Source organism: Coregonus clupeaformis, chromosome 24 (assembly GCF_020615455.1).
Source record: "Coregonus clupeaformis isolate EN_2021a chromosome 24, ASM2061545v1, whole genome shotgun sequence".
Taxonomy (NCBI): domain Eukaryota; kingdom Metazoa; phylum Chordata; class Actinopteri; order Salmoniformes; family Salmonidae; genus Coregonus; species Coregonus clupeaformis.
The window spans coordinates 23,410,232-23,433,882 of NC_059215.1; the positions used below are offsets into that span (position 1 = coordinate 23,410,232).

At 43.5% G+C, this 23,651-nt stretch overlaps 1 protein-coding gene across 4 annotated transcripts in view; it reads right to left on the reverse strand.

Moving 5' to 3' along the window:
• Positions 1-215: 215 nt before the first annotated feature.
• The window catches only part of LOC121538434 (E3 ubiquitin-protein ligase MIB2), a 78,354-nt gene continuing 54,918 nt past the window's right edge, over positions 216-23,651 (reverse strand). For 3 of the 4 annotated variants that reach the window (XM_041846430.2, XM_041846427.2, XM_041846431.2), the window contains 6 exons: positions 6,510-6,636; positions 5,602-5,877; positions 4,459-4,637; positions 4,024-4,217; positions 3,710-3,775; positions 216-3,499 (listed from right to left, as the gene is read on the reverse strand). In XM_041846430.2, coding sequence (XP_041702364.2) covers positions 3,258-3,499; positions 3,710-3,775; positions 4,024-4,217; positions 4,459-4,637; positions 5,602-5,877; positions 6,510-6,636 — 1,084 coding nt within the window. In that variant the 3' untranslated portion in view covers positions 216-3,257. The remainder of the gene's footprint in view (positions 3,500-3,709; positions 3,776-4,023; positions 4,218-4,458; positions 4,638-5,601; positions 5,878-6,509; positions 6,637-23,651) is intronic. The other variant, XM_041846428.2, reaches the window with a different exon arrangement.

The following is a 23,651-nucleotide window of genomic DNA, read 5'->3' on the forward strand; positions in this document are numbered from 1 at the left end:
TTAAAAAAATTTGCAAGAAATTCTAAAAACCAGTTTTTGCTTTGTCATTATGGGGTGTTGTGTGTAGATTGATGAGGAGAAAATACAATTTAATACATTTTAGAATAAGGCTGTAACATAACAAAATGTGGAAAAAGTCAAGGGGTCTGAATACTTTCTGAATGCACTGTACATGTTGGGAGGAGACGGTGACTGATTAAGCACAGAACACCAAATCCTTATAAAACAGTTCCATATTTATTGCAAAATATTTTCGTACAGAATACAACTGAACAAAAACAAACATTGGAGGAATGGACAGTAAGGCCAACATCAGAACTCCAAGTGCTGTACTGTACACACCAATAGTAAAATGTCTTGCTTAAATGGTATATGTACTTCTCACAGCAAACCTCTAGTAGTACATTTCCAAACCTCCTGGCTCTTCTAAATAATTATTGCCTTTACCTGTGCACAGAGACTACTCACATGACCCAATGTAGGACACCAGATGACAATCTTTGATGATTTAATTGCTTCGATCATAAAGGATCTCTCGATTCATTATGCATCATTAAAATTATAAACTAAAAAAATATTTGGATTAATTAAACTTTGAAACTGAATTCTTTGTGATATCAGTTGTCCTTCAGAAGCTGGGAAAGAGGGACTGGGCGCCGTCTCAAATGACACCCTATTCCCCATGTAGTGCACTACTTTTGTCCAAACCTGTTGTCCAAACTCCATAGCAAACTCCTCAGATCACATTATGCTCTTGTTCTTTTGCCCAAATAGTAAATCGCCATGATAGTTTTGTGAGACAAAATCAACATAGGGAGCCACAATAGTGCTATTCAATTATTTCAAACGACTTGAACATTGATAATGGCTACAGCATTATATCTAGATGAACTAGGCTGTGCAGTCCTGTGCACATCCTTTTAAAGATTTGACACTGGTGTAGTAGTACTTCTTAGAGTAAACCTTTAATAAACCTTACTTTCCCCCGCTTGTGCTCTCTCTCACGTCTTTACAACCTTTCCACAAAAGGCAGAGTAAGACAGGTTACATTTTTCTGACATTCAAATGTACAACTTAATTGGCTTACTCAAAGCTGGGATCTACAAAACCACTGGAAGTTTAAAATAGAAAAATGAAATAGAAGATTCAAATATTCATCTTTTTTTTTAAACACATAAGCCCTTTGGAAAACAAACCAAAAAATACAAAGGATGATGTACAATCCAAAATGCATTGCCAAACACAGACCGGGGAGGGTTTCTTCTATGTAGGCTGAATATGATGCGAGACAGGTAACTACAGATGCACACTTCATATATTTTTTTGCCATTTCTAATTCAATGTTTACAATACATCTGTTTGAGAAAAAAAGATACATCACAAGAGTCCAAAGGCTGTCAAAAGTCCACATTGTGACAAAATAAGAAAGAAAAAGCATATACACCATTTTTCTGGCTCAGCTTTGGTGTAAGTTTACACACGTCACTTGACCAATAATCCTTTCTGTTCTGTATTGGAGGATTCATCGTCGTGTACAGTATCAGTGATCTTCCTCTATCCAAAGGACACCAAGGCTTCCAGAAATCCAAAGTAATTCTGTCCGCAAGAGTCCAAAGTTGACCTAAACTCAATGACAAACCTCTCTGCACCACCCAATGGACTGAGCCCTGTCTGAGGCTGAGTGTGATGATGCTAGCAAGCAGATGGGTAGCTAACGCACTCGCTGTGTAGTACAACGCTACGCTACACGCTGAGGAGACTGACAGAGTCAGGTTCAGCCAACAAAAGACACGGGCTTCGTTCATGCTCTTTATACAAATCTAAAAAGAACAATAGGTATCTGGGTGATGGTATAAGGAAAATGACTTGCACTGCGTCGTCTGACAAATAAGTATTTCCTTTCTTTTAAAGCAACACGCAAACCACTCTCTACAATGGTGTATTTAAACATTCATTTCATACCTAAAGCAAGAAAGGTATGTTGGGCTGAAGTGAACTCATCCACACGTCTATTCTGCTATAAAACAGTCCTAGCTGTTGTGTTACCAGATATTAACTACAAGTTCCTTAATGAATGCACACACCAAATTGTCAGAAGGCTCTAATGTAAAAACGGTTGACAAAAACAAAACAAAAACATTCCGTAACCTTTTTGATACTAGAAGCGTTTCAATGAATCAGGACCCTGAGTAGAGAAGGACATAGGCTTGGGTGAAATTTCAGCAAACACCAAAAATAATATGACTTTAGCTAAATAGAAACACCTTTAGACATAAATAACTCAGTACTAATTACTGGTAATCTTAAAACCACACATGTAACCAAACCCACAACAAAGTCTTCAGCTTAGAATATGCATATACTCATGCATATAGTGTGTATTTTCCTCTTACGTATGTACGGCAAGCGGGAGGGTCTATACAGAGGAGCCTTTAGTTATACCATCACCCTTTGGAGACTAACACTGATTACAAATAGCTTCATACGAAGGAGAGCAAACATAATACACAGGATTCAAGACAGGGAGATGGACAGTTCTCTGCAGCCTTGTAAACAGGGGAGGCAAGACAGGCAAACGGGGGAACAGGGTGGGGTGCAATCAAATGGGGAGTAACAGACATCCTCTTAGAGCAGCACAGGTGAGGGACTTTTCAGATGGACTTCCTCCTTGGTTCATAGGGACGTCCTCCTTGTTCACCAATAGGAGTGGAGCTTGCGGCACCACCTACTCCTCCTGATGTAACCGGCCGTGGCTGCTGGTTACTGGGGGCCACGGAGAAAGCATTGCAGAGCCTTTCAGGGGCAGCGGCTGGATTTTTTCCATGCAGAAATGGGCAACCAAAAAACAAAATAAAAAAATCTAGTCAGTATGACCATATCCAGCTATGTGATACTGCTGGAAACCCTGGGATGTATTCATTAAGGAAACCACTTACCGTTTAAGATACATATGGAAGCAAACAGAGCAAACGGAACGAAACACGGAGGGAACTACCTGAATTTGCCCAATAGAAACTCTCGTTTGTGTTTTCTGTTTGGAGTAAACGGTTTCTATGGCAAAACGTTTTGCAACAGCCAGAACGTTTTGCAACAGAATCGGCGTAATGATTACACCCCTGGTGCAACTTCACGAAACAGAACACAACAAAGCGCAGCGGCTGAGTCAGGATGGACGAGCAAGTGGCTAATCGCAAAGGACTGAGGAGCAGACTGACTGACTAACGGACACCAGCAGAAAACAGACTGCAGCGCCGCCCTCAAACGAAGAGCTGGATGCGCTCGCGGATGGTCTGCCTGCAGATGGGGCAGGTCTTGAGGGCGGCGCTGCAGTCGATGCAGGAGGCGTGGCCACACTGAAAGACCAGCTTGATGTGGTTGTCGATGCAGATGGGGCAGGTGATGCGCTCCTCCATCTGGCGGTAGCGTGACTGCAGCTGCTCCAGCAGGTTGTGCTGCTCCGAGTTCTCCGAGCCCGGGCTGCAGTCCACCTCTGTCTGGTCTGGAGGGAGAGGAGGGGGATACACATAATTCACTTCACCATTTAACAAAACACTCCATTAAAGGGTATTGTGATCTGTACTAGTATTATCAGGACATCTATTTATGTTGTAGCTTCTATTTATCAATTACTATCAATGCCCCTCACCGACACACATCAATTAATATCAGAAAACAAGAAAGGGCTTCTAGTCATCTGTGGTATCATTACCTTGTCTTATTTTCTTGGTGATTGTAACCTGGCATTTGATGCATTTCTTCATTCGATGAGCACACTCTGTGGAGAGATTAGGGAGAGGCACGAGGAGTCACTTCAGATCCCAAACATCAAGACCTCAATGCTAAAATATGGTACCCGAGTACCATTGTGGGAACACCAAAGGCCAGTTTCTCAGATACTGATTAAACCTAGTCTTGGACTAAAACCACTTTCAATGGATGCATTTTAGTCCAGGACTAGCCTTAATGCTCCAGCTGCCCCCACACACACATTATTTCCTGCAGTGACACACACACCCAATATACCTTCGCAGGCGACGCTGTGCTGGCAGGGGCAGAAGAGGACGAGCAGGGCCAGCTCGGAGCAGATGAGACACTCGCTGGGCCCCGGCAGGGCGGGCATGGCCAGGTTGGTCATGGTATTGGGGGTGGTGTGGACCCGCCGCAGGCTGGTGCTGCTCAGTGACGTGCCGCATGTGATTGCCTGCAGCCGCTGCAACCTGGAGGAACGGATGGATGAAAGACTGATTGGTACACTGTATGAAAAGAGAACAAATCCTATCTTCTTTGATTTGGTTAGTTATTTGTTCTCGTCTTTTCCACTTATTTTAAAGCCCATTTATGTCTGATTGGGGCCTTAATCTCCAGGCTGAGCCTTTAGAGCAAGGAGCGTAAGAGGTGCTGTTATAATAGTAGAACCATTAAGGACGATACAGCCAGCCAGTCAGTAGTTGTACATACCGCTGCTTCTCGGAGAAGCTCTTGATGAGCTGCAGCACGGCTGTGTCAGCCACCAGGTCCAGCGGGCTCTTGCCCTTGTGGTTGGCGTAGTTGATGTCGGCGCCCTCCTGTGCCAGGAAACAGGCGATGGCTGCGCCCACGCTCAGCTCTGTATTACCCATCAGCCCCGAGCTGCTCAGCTACACAGGAGACAAGAGGAGGGAGAGAGGAGGAGAGTTGAGTTCTGACGAGCCTTTATTCTTGTAAATTAAAGGAATCACATGAGATTCAAAGCTGCACACACAGGATATGAGAGAGAGAGACAGAAAGTACAGTGCACAACAACCACAACAAGATTAGTGGGGACGTCAGATGACACTAAAATGAGTAATTGATAATTAGTATCAATTAATCAATAATCTTCTAGTAATCAGCGGCACGTCAGATGCAAGCTGCCCACCTGTTTACTAAATGCAAAAGGCATGTCTGGTCCTCGTACATAGACTATAGTACAGCAAGGGAGTGATGTCACTAAACCCAATGCACCCAAGCTGGAGAAATAGACAAGCCCAAATCCAATCAAATCCAGAACCCCCCTCCTTTGCTGACAATGTGAATACAGGGTACTTAGACTAGCCACCTTGAGATGGCCAGTGTGTGTGTGTGTGTGTGTGTGTGTGTGTGTTTCCCCTATCCAAAAAGGCTTGGCAGATGGCCAGTTTGAGCACTGCAGTGTTTGGGGTCGTGCAGATACCATTCGGCGGTGCCAGTGGCAGCTAGAACACAATGCTGATGATTTGCATTAACCTACCTAGCTAATAGAAGGAACACATTTTTAAATAGACCTGTGTATGACAATTGAGAGGTGAGCAGTGATTGTGCCTATTTGAATCTAGGGAAGATGATTAGATAGTCTAATAGTGTAAGGGTAATTAATTTATCCCTCAGTGATTTACATTTATGTCATTTAGCAGACGCTCTTATCCAGAGCGACTTACAGTTAGTGAGTGCATACATTTTTCATACTGATTTAATGTTTCGTTCAAAACCAGGTCTCTCTCTTATTTTGGTCTCCCTTTCTCTTCCTGTCACGCCTCTTTTTGTATAATTTCTCTCGCACCACCCAAGAATCAAGAAAAATCCCACCCTTCCTCACAGTCTTACCTGGCAGTAGAGCAAGGACGATGACGAGCCCGGGCACCCCTCTCCTCTCCCCTGCGTGGTGGTCGTGGTGCTGGTGGTGGCGGGGGTGAGCGTGGCGTTGGCCAGCTGCGGGCGGCTGAGGGCGACGTGCATGGCCGTGTCCCCATCCTCGTCCTCCACATTGACGTCCGCGCCCTCGGCCACTAGCAGCTGCACCAGGTCCCCGTGGCCTTGCGTCACCGCCAGCTGCAGCGGCGTCTGGTTGCGGTTGTTGCGGATGTTGACGTCACAGCGGCCCTGTGAGAGGGTGGGTGAGGGGTAAGAGAAAGTTAGTTGGGATGTTCCTTTTGAAGCTTAAAAGGCACACGATCATTGAATATAACGTTGTTGCGGCCATCTTTGGGTGTTGCTGTCATTTTTCAGTTTTTGGAAGGCTCAGAAGGTACCAATGTTACATTGCATGCATTTGCTTTTTATGTCGCTGTCCTGTGACTGCTTGGTATCTAAGTATTTTACTGTGCCGTTGTGTCCCTATTGTGTTGTACCTCACTGATTGTCCCGATTTTAACAACGTGGGCACTGAAACTGATTTCGATCCACTGTTGTTTCAAAAAAGTATTCTATTTTGTTTTGTTCTAGTACTTGTCATGTTATACTTCGGCATTCCTGTCCCAGTTCCGAAGAATGTTGTCATGGCAGTATTAAGGAAAGTTTCTTGGAAACTTAATTTTAAGCCAACAAGTCCTTGAAGGTGTTACATGGAAACAACAACCCTTCTAGCTGCTCCACAACCAAATATGTAATAACCGTTAATAGCCACCAGGGGGAGGTCTCCTTCACAACACTTAGGAGCAGAGAGAGAAGGGGAGATAGAAAGATACAGATATATACAGGCTGAGGGAAACCCTTTTTTCAGCACCTTTACTTACCTCTTTCACAAGGATCTCAGCCACGTCTCGGTGGTTGTTGAGGGCGGCCAGGTGCAGAGCTGTGAAGCCGTCCTCCTTCTTGACGTCCACCAGCTGACGCGCCCGAGCCAAGATCTTCTCTGTGGCCCTGTGGAAACAAATGGTCTCGGGTTCAGATGGAGTATATAGTGCACTACTCATATATGGACATGTTTCATGCCTTGGGGACAGAAGAGTGCTTTATGGATTATGAATCACTGTTAACATACACACACACACGTGGAAACCCTGGAATCAGAGAGAAGGTGTGTATGACACATTTACCTGCATCACAATCGGTAGCTTAAGGGGCATTTGGATGATGGCACAAAGACGGCTGTTTCAGGAGCTAAAACTAACCCACCATTAGAAGGAAAGGAAACAACACAGCCAGCGAGCCCTAACATGGGGCAGGGATTTCCATTAGGCAGTGCTAAGCGTTTTACTGAGAGCAGCGGCTCTAAACAGCATTGACCTCCAGCTCTCGGCTGAACTTGTATAATGGATTGGCGTTGCTCTTTCCTAACCCCCCCCGCACACCAACTCTGTCTCTCATCAGTCACTTAGCTACTCCACCATTCCCACACTCAGATAAAGCTTCCTCAAGCACTGATCATAATTCACTCTAATCCACACCACATATTGGCCAACAAAATTGTTTTCTATAACCACTTCCACAGACTTTGACCAATCTCCATAGTGTACAAAATGAGAGCTGGTTGTGGAGAGACATTGAGCTCGGGCTTTGAGGACAAATAGGACAGACGTATTGACTAATCCTGCTCTGTTATTCATGCGCTGGGTTTTGATATTGCAGTCCGTCGGGGGGCCGGCTGGCTGTAAAGCAGGGCTGTCCGTGTCTGTCGTCTGCGCCGGCTGCTTTATGGTGTGTGAAATTAGCCCTGCCTACACAGTATCATACAGTTCTCAGGCCACGGCAGACAAGCATCACGCAGACATGCCGGTTAGACAGACAAGCAGACAGACAGCCAGACACGAACCAGACCCTTTCCCATTAGTCAGAGTTGTTTTCCCCTTGTATCTACATTTTTATAATCTGCTGGTTTGCCTATTTGCATCTCCAAGTTACTGTGAAATAATTTGAAAGCTCATGAGGCATTTATAAATTAAATTATTCAAGAATAAATAGTTATACTGTATATCCTTAATTGACTGGGTAGCCGTTTAGTAGTTACAGTAGTGTACAGTAAAAGCACGGTCAAAGGACGCATAGTCTATTTCTGCTGCGGCGTCAAATAAGGGGGGTTTAATGCAGCATTATTTATGATGGCAACAAAGTAACAGAGTGCAGTCCTCATTAACATATTGCTCATCCGCTTCAGTACTGTACACGAGCAGCAGAGGTGGCTGGGTGGAAACAACCAGTGGATGGGCATGGTCACATATAGTCATTCTTCACCTCAGGGCAGCCAGCCTTGCTAGGAGCAGCTCACCACTCACTGTGGCGCTTAGAGCAAATTACAGGTAAATTCTAAAATAAAGGATTCTACAGGTGTCTGGGACTCTATTGGAGGGATGCGACACCATTCTTCCATGAGAAATTCCATCATTTGGTGTTTTGTTGATGGTGGTGGAAAACGGCGTCTCAGGTGCTGCTCCAGAATCTCCGAAAAGTTTTCAATTTGGTTTCGATCTGGTGACTGAGACGGCCATGACATATGGTTTACATTGTTTTCATGCTAATCAAACCATTTAGTGACCACTCGTGCCCTGTGGATGGGGGCATTGCCAAAAAAATGGCCTGCCCAGCATTTTTATACATGACCCTAAGCATGATGGGATGTTAATTGCTTAATTAACTCAGGAACTGCACCTGTGTGGAAGCACCTGCTTTCACCTGCTTTTACTTTGTATCCCTCATTTACTCAAGTGTTTCCATTATTTTGGCAGTTACCTGTACATACTGTACTACTGGTGGGTGGGGACATCTAGGTCATTTGTACCTGTAGTGCGACTCACTTGGGGAGGAGGGAGAAGCGAGGTGGATAGGGAGGTTGTCACGGCTGCCTACCTTTCTCCTCCATCAAGACTGCATCTCTCAGACCCCCTCTGCCCCTCCCTACTTCACAAGCTCATAGTCCCACCCCCTTACCCTGCAGCCCTGGGAAAGTGTCTCTGATTGGATTTTAGCCCAGTCACTCCGTCGTCTCTTACCTCGTCTTCCCTCGGTTTAGATCTCTGCATAATTTCCATAATAACCCCTGCACGTTCATGAATATTCACATATCCCCTGATCTACGAGGCATTACTGTCGTAACATGAGCTCATACATCATGACACCAACGCAATGGTAATGACTTCGCTAGAGAGAAAAAATATTTGTAGTTTCTGAATTAATGTCTTAATTGTGGACTCATTGGGGAATATAAACATCCTTTTGAGTGACATCGATTTGGGGAGGTGGAAAGATCAATGCATTTTTAGGAGGGCCAGAGTGAGTCAGACGTTTAATGTTGTTGTGGTTGGACTGTGTGTGAGGGGTAAGGCCTAGCTGGGGTGCGTACGGCCAGACGGACTTGCCTTTGGCTGGGAGCTTGGCTGGGGACTCGGGAGGAGCACAGAGAGCCCAGGTCACCAGACAGAGAAAGATGGAGAGAGAGACAAGAGGAAGATTGGAGGGAGAGAGAGAATTAGAAGAGAGGGAGAGAGGAAGATAGGAGAGGGAGAGAAAGAGAGAGGAGAGAGGAAGGAGAGAGTATCTCTCTCTCATGGTCTGCCTGCCTCTCCCGTTGCCTTCCCAAGATCATTTTAGAACTAGGCTAAGACCTTCTATTCCCATTTCCTCAGATAAACTAAATAAATACCTTCACTCAAATAAACAAACGCACATTTCTATCGGCAAAACCACTCGAGAGGAGCGGCAGAAGAATTGGAGAACTCAAAACCACTTTAGGGATGCTACTTTGGGGACAAATAAACTCAAACAACTAAACAATGAAAGAAACACAGACACTTGGGCATTTTTCAGCATGCATGCATACAGTACCTTAGACCACACTGTAATATATGTATGTGTACATAAGTGAAAAGAGCTCCTCCAGAACACTGTAATTATCAATGTTATTTTCATTTGCAGCAGCAGCTGATGTCAGGCCAAATGAATGCTACAGTGAGGATGATGAATTCCAGCACTGCACATATGACACTTGCCAGAACAGATTGGCCATTTATTTTATGATTCTGTGTTGCAGCCTTCCTGACTGACTGTATTCCCTTTTACCCTTGGTTTGTGCCGAGTCAACATTCTCCCCATAAAAGGAGATGCTTTTCACTGGAGCGGGTCCCTAAGACCTTCACGAACTTCTACAGATGCACCATTGAGAGCATCCTGTCGGGCTGTATCACCAACTGGTACATCAATTGCACCGTCCGCAACCGCAGGGCTCTCCAGAGGGTGGTGCGGTCAGTTCAACGCATCACCGGGGCACACTGCCTGTCTTCCAGGACATCTACAGCTTCCGGTGTCACAGGAAGAACAAGAAAACAACAAAATGTGGAACAAGGGGCATGAATACTTTATAAAGGCACTGTATATACTGTATTCTAGTCATTGAACACTGGTCACTTGAATAATGTTTACATACTGTTCTATCCACATTATACACTGAGTATATCAAACATTAGGAACACCTTCCTAATATTGAGTCGTCCCCCCGGAAACTGTTGAGCGTGAAAAACCCAGCAGCGTTGCAGTTCTTGACACAAACCGGTGCACCTGGCACCTTCTACCATACCCCGTTCAAAGGCACTTAAATATTTTGTCTTGCCCATTCACCCTCTGAATGGCACACATACACAATCCATGTCTCAATTGTCTCTAGGCTTAAAAATCCTTCTTTAACCTGTCTCCTCTCCTTCATCTACACTGATTGAAGTGGATTTAACAAGTGACATCAATAAGGGATCATAGCTTTCACCTGGTAAGTCTATGTCATAGAAAGAGCAGGTGTTTTTTATGTTTTGTATACTCAGTGTATGTATATACTGTATTCTAGTCATGCTCATCCTATATAACTACTGCTGTACACAACTTTTCTATTCATATACTGTCCATACTGTCTTTATACACCATTATATGTATATACACTAAGTGGCTAGTTTATTAGGTACACCACCCCGTTCACGAAAATGGTTCTCTTCTACAGACAATGAGTCACGTGACCGTGGCTTGCTATATATAGCAGGCAGACAGGCATCAAGGCATTCAGTTACTGTTCGACTGAATATTAGAATGGGCAAAATGAGTGACCTAAGCGACTTTGAGCGTGGTATGATCGTCGGTGCCAGGAGTGCCGGTTCCAGTATCTCAGAAAAGGCCGGCCTCCTGGACTTTTCACACATGACAGTGTCTAGGGTTTACCGAGAATGGTGCAACAAACAAAAAACATCTAGTCAACGGCAGTCCTGTGGGAGAAAACAGTTAATTGATGAGAGAGGTTGAAGGAAAATGGCAAGAATCGTGCAAACTAACAGGCGGGCTACAAACAGGCAAATAACGGCGCAGTACAACAGTGGTGTGCAGAACGGCATCTCGGAACACACAACTCGTCGGTCCTTGTCACGGATGGGCTATTGCAGAAGACAACCACATCGGGTTCCACTCCTATCAGCTAAAAACAAGAAGAACCGGCTCCAGTGGGCACGCGATCACCAACACTGGACAATTGAGGAGTGGAAAAAATTGCTTGGTCTGACGAATCCTGGTTCCTGTTGCCTCATGCTGATGGCAGAGTCAGGATTTGGCATAAGCAGCATGGTCCACCATCCTGCCTGGTGTCAACGGTACAGGCTGGTGGTGTTGGTGTAATGGTGTGGGGAATGTTTTCCTGGCACATGTTAGGCTCCTTGACACCAATTGAGCAACGTTTGAACACCACACCTTGTAGAATCCATGCCCTGAAGAATTCAGGCTGTTCTGGAAGCCAAAGGGGTGTCCGACCCGATACTACATGGGTGTACCTAATAAACTTGCCACTGAGTGTATATTTATATTATTTATATTCCGGTCTCTGACATTGCTCGTTCTGAAAATGTTTTTATTTTTCTGGATAATGTGTGTATTGTTTAAACATGGTTTTATGTGTTGCTAGGTATTACTTCACTGTAAAACCATCTGCAAATCTGTGTATGCGACTAATAAACTTTTATTTGATTGAATAGAGATACAAGCAATATAGGGCACGTGTGTGTGTGTGATCATATGCATATGTGAGCTAGTGTGTGTGCAAGTGTGCGTGTGTTTAACATGGATTTCAGGCTCGGGGGGTGTAGTTGTTATTTAGTCCCCCCAGAGCTGTGGGAGTGAGCTGTGGCAATGTGATGAAAGAATCTGGGTCATAACTACTACTAGTGGGATTGGGGGGTCCTATCAAGTTGGGGGCCTGGCTTATCAACAGCAACACAAGTGTCTTGCTATACGGTGGAGGGTTAAAGCCAGTTACTCTAGACCATTTCTGGTTAAGCCAGGCCTAACAGACTGCGTTCTGATGTTCATCAATCACTTGTTGGGTCTATAAGCATTCATTCGGTCCTATACAGTGGGGAGAACAAGTATTTAATACACTGCCGATTGTGCAGGTTTTCCTACTTACAAAGCATGTAGAGGTCTGTAATTTTTATCATAGGCACACTTCAACTGTGAGAGATGAAATCTAAAACAAAAATCCAGAAAATCACATTGTATGATTTTTAAGTAATTAATTTGCATTTTATTGCATGACATAAGTATTTGATACATCAGAAAAGCAGAACTTAATATTTGGTACAGAAACCTTTGTTTGCAATTACAGAGATCATACTATTCCTGTAGGTCTTGACCAGGTTTGCACACACTGCAGCAGGGATTTTGGCCCACTCCTCCATACATACCTTCTGCAGATCCTTCAGGTTTCGGGGCTGTCGCTGGGCAATACGGACTTTCAGCTCCCTCCAAAGATTTTCTATTGGGTTCAGGTCTGGAGACTGGCTAGGCCACTCCAGGACCTTGAGATGCTTCCTACGGAGCCACTCCTTAGTTGCCCTGGCTGTGTGATTCGGGTCATTGTCATGCTGGAAGACCCAGCCACGACCCATCTTCAATGCTCTTACTGAGGGAAGGAGGTTGTTGGCCAAGATCTCGCGATACATGGCCCCATCCATCCTCCCCTCAATACGGTGCAGTCGTCCTGTCCCCTTTGCAGAATAGCATCCCCAAAGAATGATGTTTCCACCTCCATGTTTCACGGTTGGGATGGTGTTCTTGGGGTTGTACACATCCTTCTTCTTCCTCCAAACACGGCGAGTGGAGTTTAGACCAAAAAGCTCTATTTTAGTCTCATCAGACCACATGACCTTCTCCCATTCCTCCTCTGGATCATCCAGATGGTCATTGGCAAAATTCAGACGGGCCTGGACATTTGCTGGCTTGAGCAGGGGGACCTTGCGTGCGCTGCAGGATTTTAATCCATGACGGCGTAGTGTGTTACTAATGGTTTTCTTTGAGACTGTGGTCCCACCTCTCTTCAGGTCATTGACCAGGTCCTGCCATGTAGTTCTGGGCTGATCCCTCACCTTGCTCATGATAATTGATGCCCCACGAGGTGAGATCTTGCATGGAGCCCCAGACCGAGGGTGATTGACCGTCATCTTGAACTTCTTCAATTTTCTAATAATTGCGCCAACAGTTGTTGCCTTCTCACCAATCTGCTTGCCTATTGTCCTGTAGCCCATCCTAGTCTTGTGCAGGTCTACAATTTTATCCCTGATGTCCTTACACAGCTCTCTAGTCTTGGCCATTGTGGAGAGGTTGGAGTCTGTTTGATTGAGTGTGTGGACAGGTGTCTTTTATACAGGTAACGAGTTCAAACAGGTGCAGTTAATACAGGTAATGAGTGGAGAACTGGAGGGCTTCTTAAAGAAAAACTAACAGGTCTGTGAGAGCCGGAATTCTTACTGGTTGGTAGGTGATCAAATACTTATGTCATGCAATAAAATGCAAATTAATTACTTAAAAATCATACAATGTGATTTTCTGGATTTCATCTCTCACAGTTGAAGTGTACCTATGATAAAAATTACAGACCTCTACATGCTTTGTAAGTAGGAAAGCCTGCAAAATCGGCAGTGTATCAAATACTTGTTCTCCCCACTGTATTTCCTCATGGGATTTAAAGGCCTGACGAAGACTGAAATTGAATGTTGCAACTTTGGGCTGGGTATTCAAGTTATTGCCGAATCGAATGTATTTCACCCCGGCTCTGGGGTGGAAGCTTAACTGATTTGATTTTGATCCCCCAACAGCTCAGCAGAATCAAGTCTGGAGCCTTAATGGTTTATGACAGTGTCACTCACACAGCTTACATGTCTGGACTGTCAACACTGTCGTATGACGCCTCAGTGTCACCTCCGTTACACTCCTCTACTATACCACCCTCTCTGTCTCCCCTCAAACTCCTTGTCAGATTAAGGTCATTGTGAATTCTTTATCAACACTGGGATTTTTTGTATCTGAAGTGAAAGCTGCGCCTTCTGTCTAGTATGTACTTACTCAATGCAACACCGCTACTCTGTTTGAGCACAAACTACTTGTTCCTCATCATCATAAACTGGATGGACAAATAATATTTTAGGGTGTGCCTAGCCATGTCTCTCCCTAACTTCTTTGACCGGTGTTTTGGCTTACTGCCCCTCATACTGCTTGTATCCACAGCACTAGCTTGCGCGTCAGTCATCTCCCGCTCGTATAGTGTATGTGCAGCCAGGATCTGTACAGTGAGCAAGTCCTTCACTTTCTCTCTGTTTATCGTACTGGTGTGTGATTCAGGTGTGTGTTGCTTGTGTGGTTGCCAATTCACTGGCTGAGCTTGTTTTCGGGAGGCGGGGTGTGGGTTGTATTTGCAAACTCACTATAGTTCACAGCAAACCTTTAGCATGTCTACTAGAAACAAAAACGCTGAAAAGCTCAATGCGGAAGACGAGTACGTATCAATCACTACACTCCATGATCTACTTGGTCAACAAAGTGTTCTATAAAGATCTAACAGATCTGCAAGAAAATAACTTTAAATCCTTCCTGCAACTCTATGGATTCTACCAACAAAAGGGTTGATGATCTCAATTGGTAGAGCATGGCGCTTGTAATGCCAGGGTAGTGGGTTCGATCCCCGGGACCACCCATGACTGTAAGTCACTTTGGATAAAAGCGTCTGCTAAATGGCATATTATATTATTATTATCATCTCGTTAGGGATGTAATGGACTTTAAATACAGGATGGATTTTACGCAGTCAGAGGTGGATGAGCTAAAGGGCGCGAATGTCACCAGCCTGGCCACATTAAAAATCTGTCTCAGATGACTTAGCAAAATTCCAAACAACACTAGACAAACTCTCTTCCTGGAAAATCTATCCTATCCAGGCGAAACAACATTCAAATCGATGGAATCGAAGACGTTAAAACTGAAACTTGGCATGACACAGAAATCAAGGCAAAGAAACTCCTGGCAGGTCACCTTAAACTGGACCCTAAGCTCATTTTTTCTGATGGACAGCCCAGATCTATAGTGGTGAAACTGTTTAGGTACAAGGACAAGGAGGAGATTCTCAAGAGAATCAAGTGCCTGAAGGGAACTAAGTTCTTCATCAATGAAGGAAGGAACTGCTGCCACGACTCATTGAAGAACAAAAGAGGCAACATCGCAACACCAGCTGGTCGTTCACCCCCACCTTTCGTAGGCCTACGGCAGGTGACTCGGCTGTAGTCCGTTGATCTAATCACATGGATTAATTTGATGACACACACACACACTACTTTGTTCATGTGTTTCACCTCAAGTCAAAAAACACACATTGCTCTAAATGTCCTAACACTCTGAAGTCTTCAGTGGTGTTATGTGGACTTTGTCAAGGTGCATTTCAAAGGAAGTGCACCCCTATTGATAACACTGGCACAAATGTATGGTTGTATTGAAGGCATGCACTTATATGTTTACCTTCCACTCTCTGGATGATACGGACTTTGTATCTTTCTTATTTGGGCAGGATGTCAACCCTGATAACCTGGTCTTTAATCCATTTGATATTAATGAAGCTAACGTTAAATATAATGACTGTGTTAATCCAGATTCGAATTTCCTGAAATTCACCAGAGATGATTCTATCACATGACAATAATGTTAAACAATCTAACAACTTGTATAGCAGTCTAATTCCAAGACAAGCTTATTCTCTACCTTTCATTTGAACGTTCGCAGTCTTCCTAAAAATCATGACCACATTGTTCATTATCAGTCTTCTCTCAACCATGAATTTTCCATTATTGCCCTTTCAGAAACATGGTTAACTGAAGCGACAAGAATGATTTATGAAATGTCCCCTTATAAATGCTGTTCACCACTGTATACCATCAAGAGTGGGAGGAGGTGTGTCCATTTTTGGACAGTAGCATTAAATGTAGAACATTTAACAAAAGTAATTCTGAGCGCTTTCAAATGTTGATTGATGATATTTTATGGGAAAATTTGTATAATCATCCCAATGTAGAGTCTGCTTACCAGACTTTTCTCCCATCCTTCAATTCTGTATTTCACTGCTTTCCCTTAGTTAGACCTAGTAAGAGAGCAGCAGATGGGTTCTGCAAACTTTGGTTTACAACCGGTCACAAAAAATCCTCAGTAAAAAAAGAAAGTTGTATAAAAAGTTTCTCACAAATCACACCCTCCAGAATTCTGCCAATTAAGTATAAAAACAAATTTACCCATCTACTTCGGATATCCCATGGTCTGAGAAGAACAACATTGGCAGGGCAATTCAAGCATAGTGGTCCTCTGTAGCTCAATTGGTAGAGTATGGCGCTTGTAATGCCAGGGTAGTGGGTTCGATCCCCGGGACCACCCATACCTAAAAATGTATGCACACATGACTGTAAGTCGCTTTGGATAAAAGTGTCTGCTAAATGGCATATTATATTATATTAAGCATAGCCAATATGCAGTGATAATGTATTGGGCCTATAGCCTACTGCACAAACCTCACTGCTACATAACTATTTTTAATTGGTTAAATGTTGCATAGGCTTACGTTTTTTAAGTCATGTTTAAAAAACATTTGACCTGTAGATCTCGGCTTGCATTTTGACTTAGAAAGTGATCTTGACTAAGGAAAGGTTGGTGACCACTGCTTTAACATACATCTTCACCAGATTTATGCAAACTGGTATTGTTCGTAAAGATTAGAATATTGCCAAAGTTATCCCCATCTATAAATCTGGGGATGCAAGATTTTTTACAAATTATCGCCCAATATCTGTACTACCATGTTTTTCTAAAATCCTAGAGAAACTCGTGTATAAAAGAATGTTGAAACATTTAAACCAACATTGTATTTTATATAGTTAAAACTACTCCACAGATAAGTCTCTTTTACAACTTGTGGATCAAATCTTTACAGCCCTGGACAACAATGAATACGCTCTTGCCATCTTTCTAGATTTATCCAAAGCGGTTGACACCGTTGATCATGAAATATTACTTGCCAAATTGCATTTTTACGGTTCCCATGATTATACATATAAATGGCTATATTATTATGTTTATGAAAGAGAACAATTTGTATATGCAAATGGTGTGCATCTACCAGTGTCAAGATATCCTGTGGCGTTCCACAGGGTTCGATCCTTGGACCTTTGTGATTCCTAATCTATATGTGCTGTGTCTTGTACCATACTTACCATTCTTTTTGCTGATACCAATTTGATGTTATCATACAAGAATTAGGATTCACTAATCAATGATGCCAACTCAGGCAAGGCCAAATTTTCTGAAGGGTTCCAGATAAATAATTTTTCTTTAAATGTTAAAAAATCCAACTTCATTGTATTCACTGGTAAGAATAAGAAATATTGTAAAAAATAAACAGAATCTCAAATTGGTGGGAATTAAATGGACCAGGTTTCATCCACTAGGTTCCTAGGTGTTCTAGTTGATGAAAAGTTGTGCTGGAACAATCATATTCACTTTGTCTGCAGCCAAGTGGTGAAGTCTGTTGGTATCTTCAGAAATATTAGTGGTTTGGTTCATCAGGCTTGCTTCCTAACACTATAATACATCTTAAATTATATATCATTTACTGCAATATTGTCTGGGTCTGTACATTTGCTTCCCATCTACACAAATTATTCATCACACAAAATACATTTGTTAGACTAGCCACCTCCTCTAAATACTTGGCTCCATCTGCCTCTCTGTTTAAGAAACTAAATATATTATAATAATACAATATAATATGCCATTTAGCAGACGCTTTTATCCAAAGCGACTTACAGTCATGTGTGCATACATTTTTACGTATGGGTGGTCCCGGGGATCGAACCCACTACCCTGGCGTTACAAGCGCCATGCTCTACCAATTGAGCTACAGACATATTGTCTATATACTCCAATTATGCACCTTCGTCTACAAATAAACATACACTATATGTACAAAAGTAAGCGGACACCCCTTAAAATTAGTGGATTCGGCTATTTCAGCCACACCCGTTGCTGACAGGTGTATAAAATCGAGCACACAGCCATGCAATCTCCATAGACAAACATTGGCAGTAGAATGGCCTTACTGAAGATTTCAGTGACATGCAACGTGGCACCATCATAGGATGCCAACTTTCCAACAAGTCAGTTCGTAAAATTTCTGCCCTGCTAGAGTTGTCCCGGTCAACTGTAAGTGCTGTTATTGTGAAGTGGAAACGTCTAGAAGCAACAATGGCTCAGCCGCGAAGTGGTAGGCCACACAAGCTCACAGAACGGGACCCCTGAGTGCTGAAGCACGTAGCGCGTAAAAATCGTCTGTCCTCGGTTGCAACACTCACTACCGAGCTCCAAACTGCCTCTGGAAGCAACATCAGCACAAGAACTGTTCGTCGGGAGCTTCATGAAATGGGTTTCCATGGCCGAGCAGCCGCCCACAAGCCTAAGTTCATCATGCACAATGCCAAGCGTCGGCTGAAGTGGTGTAAAGCTCGCCGCCATTGGACTCTGGAGCAGTGGAAACGCATTCTCTGGAGTGATGAATCACGCTTCACCATCTGGCCGTCCGACAGACAAATCTGGGTTTGGCAAATGCCAGGAGAACGCTACCTGCCCGAATGTATAGTGCCAACTGTAAAGTTTGGTGGAGGAGGATTAATGGTCTGGGGCTATTTTTCATGGTTCGGACTAGGCCCCTTAGTTCCAGTGAAGGGAAATCTTAACGCTACAGCACATGACATTCTAGACGATTCTGTGCTTCCAACTTTGTGGCAACAGTTTGGGCAAGGCCCTTTCCTGTTTCAGAATGATAATGCCCCCGTACACAAAGCGAGGTCCATACAGAAAAGGTTTGTCGAGATGGGTGTGGAAGAACTTGACTGGCCTGCACAGAGCCCTGACCTCAACCCCAACGAACACCTTTCTGATGAATTGGAACGCCGACTGTGAGCCAGGCCTAATCGCCCAACATCAGTGCCCAATCTCACTAATGCTTTTGTGACTGAATGGAAGCAAGTCCCTGCAGCAATGTTCAAACATCTAGTGGAAAGCCTTCCCAAAAGAGTGGAGGCTGTTATAGCAGCAAAGGTGGGACCAACTCCATATTAATACCTATGATTTTGGAATGAGATGTTCAACAGGTGTCCACATACTTTTGGTCATGTAGTGTACCTCCCAGACAGCCTACCTAAACCTTACAATGAATTCTTCCAGGATAATTCCCAAATCCATGCACACAACACAGGACAGTTTGATAACCTTCACCGTCCCCACTGCCACACCACACATAGTCAATTCTCTATCAGATACAGAGGTTCCATACTCTGGAATTTCTATCTTCATATTGCCAAAACACCATCATCCCTCAATAACATCAAGCGTAGACTAGGGGTCAGCCTGATGAACCAAACTACCCAGTAATCCCCTCCATGTACTGTATGTAGCCTAACATCTCTCCCTCTCTCTCACACACACACTCTTGGCCGCGCACAACTCCAACACCTTCATCAAGTTTGCTGACGGTGCAACAGTGGTAGGACTGCTCATCGACGACGAGGCGGCAGCCTATAGGGAGGTCAAAGACCTGGCAGTGTGGTGTCAGGACAACAACCTCTCCCTCAACGTCAGCAAGACAAAGAGCTGATTGTGGACTGTAGTGGAGCGGGTCGAGTGCTTCAAGTTCCTCTGTGTCTTTTTATACATGGTTATAACATCCACAGAGAAGACAGAAATGCCAAAGATGGAGGTGTTGCTGTTTATATTCAGAACACTAGATAGGATCTCATGTTAAATACTGTTGAAGTAAAATGGCTACAGGTTCATCTGCCTCACCTAAAGCCCATTCTGGTGGAAAGCTGCTATAGACCACCAAGTGCTAACAGTCAGTATCTGGATAACGTGTGAAATGCTTGATAATGTATGTGATATCAACAGAAGGTATATTTTCTGGGTGATTTAAATATTGACTGGCTTTCATCAAGCTGCCCACTCAAGAAAAAGCTTCAAACTGTAGCTAGTGCATGCAACCTGGTTCAGGTTATCAGTCAACCTACCAGGGTTATTACAAACTGCACAGGAATGAAATCATCAACATGTATTGATCACATCTTTACAAATGCTGCAGAAATGTGCTTTAAAGCAGTTTCCAAATCTATCGGATGTAGTGATCACAATATAGAAGCCATATCTAGGAAAACCAAAGTTCCAAAGGCTGGGCCTAATATAGTGTATAAGAGGTCATACAATAAGTTTTGTAGTGATTCCTATGTTGTTGATGTAAAGAATATTTGTTGGTCTGTGGTGTGTAATGAGGAGCAACCAGATGCTGCACTTGACACATTTATGAAATTGCTTATTCCAGTTATTAATAAGCATGCACCCATAAGAAAATGACTGTAAAAACTGTTAAATCCCTGTGGATTGATGAGGAATTGAAAATGTGTATGGCTGAGAGGGATGAGGCAAAAGGAATGGCAAATAAGTCTGGCTGCACAACCGATTGGCAAATGTACTGTAAATTGAGAAATCATGTGACTAAACTGAATAAAAAGAAGAAGAAACGATACTATGAAACAAAGATAAATGACAATGAATGATAGTAAAAAGCTTTGGAGCACCTTAAATGAAATTTTGGGCAAAAATGCAAACCGTAAAGTGAGTGTGCAAAAAGTGAAAAAATGATTGTTGTCTATCAATATTGACAAGCCATGGGGTTTGACAACTTGGATGGAAAATTACTGAGGATAATAGCGGACGATATTGCCACTCCTATTTGCCATATCTTCAATCTAAGCATAATAGAAAGTGTGTGCCCTCAGGCCTGGAGGGAAGCAAAAGTAATTATGCTACCCAAGAATAGTAAAGCCCCCTTTACTGGCTCAAATAGCCTGTTAACAACCCTTCGTAAACTGCTTGGAGTAACCCTGGATTGTAAACTGTCATGGTCAAAACATGTTGATACAACAGTGGCTAAGATGGGGAGAAGTCTGTCCATAATAAAGCACTTCTCTGCCTTTTTAACAATACTATCAACAAGGCAGGTCCTACAGGCTCTAGTTTTGTCGCACCTGGACGACTGTTCAGTAGTGTGGTCAGGTGCCACAAAGAGGGACCTCGGAGAATTACAATTGGCTCAGAACAGGGCAGCACGGCTGGCCCTTAAATGTACACGGAGAGCTAACAATAATATGCATTTAAATATCTCATGGCTCAAAGTGAAGGAGAGACTGACTTCATCACTACTTGTTTTTGTAAGAAGTGTTGACATGCTGAATGCACCGAGGTGTCTGTTTAAACTACTACTAGCACACAGCTCGGACACCCATGCATACCCCACAAGACATGCCACCAAAGGTCTCGCCACAATCCCCATGTCAAGAACAGACTATGGGAGGCGTACAGTACTACATAGAGCCATGGCTACATGGAACTCTACTCCATATCAGGTAACTGATGCAAACAGTAGAATCAGATTTAAAAAACAGATAAAAATACACCTTATGGAACAGCGGGGACTGTGAAGATGCACACATACAGTACACATGGTAAGACACGCACTCTACACATACGTACACATGGATGTTGTATTGTAAATATGTGATATTGGAGTAGTGGCCTGAGGGAACACACTAAATGTATTGGGTAAAGTGTTATGAAATGTAATGTCATGTATTTTAAACTGTATATAACTGCCTTAATGTTGCTGGACCCCAGGAAGAGTAGCTGCTGCCTTGGTGATCCTTAATAAATACAAATACAAATGTGTATTTAACACATTCTCATTTACAGCAATGACCTGGGGAATACGACATTACTAAGGAAATAACATGGTCTACAAACACCCACACAGTTGTGAAGAGGCACGTCAGCGCCTCTTCCCCCTCAGGAGGCTGAAAAGATTTGTCATGGGCCCTAAGATCCTCAAATGTGCTAGAGCTGCTTTAAGGCACCCTACCGCAAGGCGCTACAGAGGGTAGTGAGCAATGTTTCCTCTGCTCTCCGGGACTGCCGGGCAGAAGTAATATCAGCGCACACAGAGATTTCCCCATTAGTTAACACTATCAATGTTTCCCTTTACTGTGGGAATTGTGATTGAATCAACGCAATATTAGTCACTTTCAATGCAACATACCGAAACAAAATTAACTATGCAAGAGATTTTGTTGTAGGCAGAACACATCGGAGTAGGATTCTATTGCATTTACAGGCCGTACTCTACACAGACCAGTGCGCGCCATAACCAATCATAGGCCTATATGCAAATATACCATTGCCATATATGGATCTGTGCCATTTAATTTGAACTGGACTGTTTATAGAGCATGAGCGGTTGTAAGTAGATGCGCTTGTTTTGAGATCAAAGCGAGAGCTACATGTAGCTACGTGTGCACATTTCTACATTTGTTCATATCCTTTGCTAGTTAGTTAGTTATTAGCCCAGTTATAGATAATTTGTAGTCCGCAATGGGGGAGTGATTGCTTCCTACAAGAACACAAAACTTGCATTTCTAGACATCTTTGAAAAGCGAGTCAGATAAAGAGCTTTTTTTTGTCTTAAAGGGGCAGTGTTGTATTTTGAGACCGGCTTGAATAAGCTAAGTGGCCAATACGCAGAGGGTAACATAATTTGTCTAATTCTCTGTAATAATGGCATGGGAATAATGAAGCATTTTATTTTGTAAAGTGGTTTCTTGCATCAAACACCACAACAACATTTTCAGTCACCTCCTTGTCTGAAGGACAAGTGGACAAATATGTTAATGTAAAGCCCTGCATGTTTTTTTCAATAGTGTCATGGAATGTAGGCCTACATTGAACACCACACATTGGCTGCTACTGTAGGCTGAACGATAGAACAGCTATTTCCATGTTAAAATGTTATGGGATTAATTTTCTCCATTGTTTTTGATGGTAGGCCACTCTGGTAGGCCTACATTATGATCAAATAGCCACAGCAGTCTACTTGACCATTGTTAAAAATAACTTAAAGCGGGTACAGCCTCAGTGTTCACAGTAAAAAGTTCAAGTTTGAGCTCAGCAGACCTGAAATTTGCACGACAATTAAAAAAACATTGGTAGTGAGTACGGCCCACTACATCACTGGTAGCTACTACCTATATATGTATATCTTTATGAGCTGGATTGCCTGTCTTTGCAATGACTTTATTTTCGTTTGCACTCGTTAGCAGGCTCCATGGAAATTCGCTATTACTTGTGCTAATTTTGCTAGCATTCTGGTAATAGATGCCCAAAGGGCTTTTTTGTGTTTGCGTTTTTAGCGCCCCCTTGTGTACTAAGCCGGTAATACCATAAATCCCAGTATGACGGTATTACTTTTTTTCGTGATATCTAATTGGTAGTTACGATCGTCTCATCACTGCAACTCCCCTACGGACTCGGGAGAGGCGAAGGTCGAGAGCGATGCGTCCTCCGAAATACGACCCTGCCAAGCCGCACTGCTTCTTGACACACTGCTCGCTTAACCCGGAAGCCAGCCGCACCAATGTGTCGCTAGAGCAAGGAGTCGCTAGAGCACGATGAGACAAGGAAATCCCGGCCGGCCAAACCCTCCCCTAACCCGAACGACGCAGGGCCAATTGTGCACC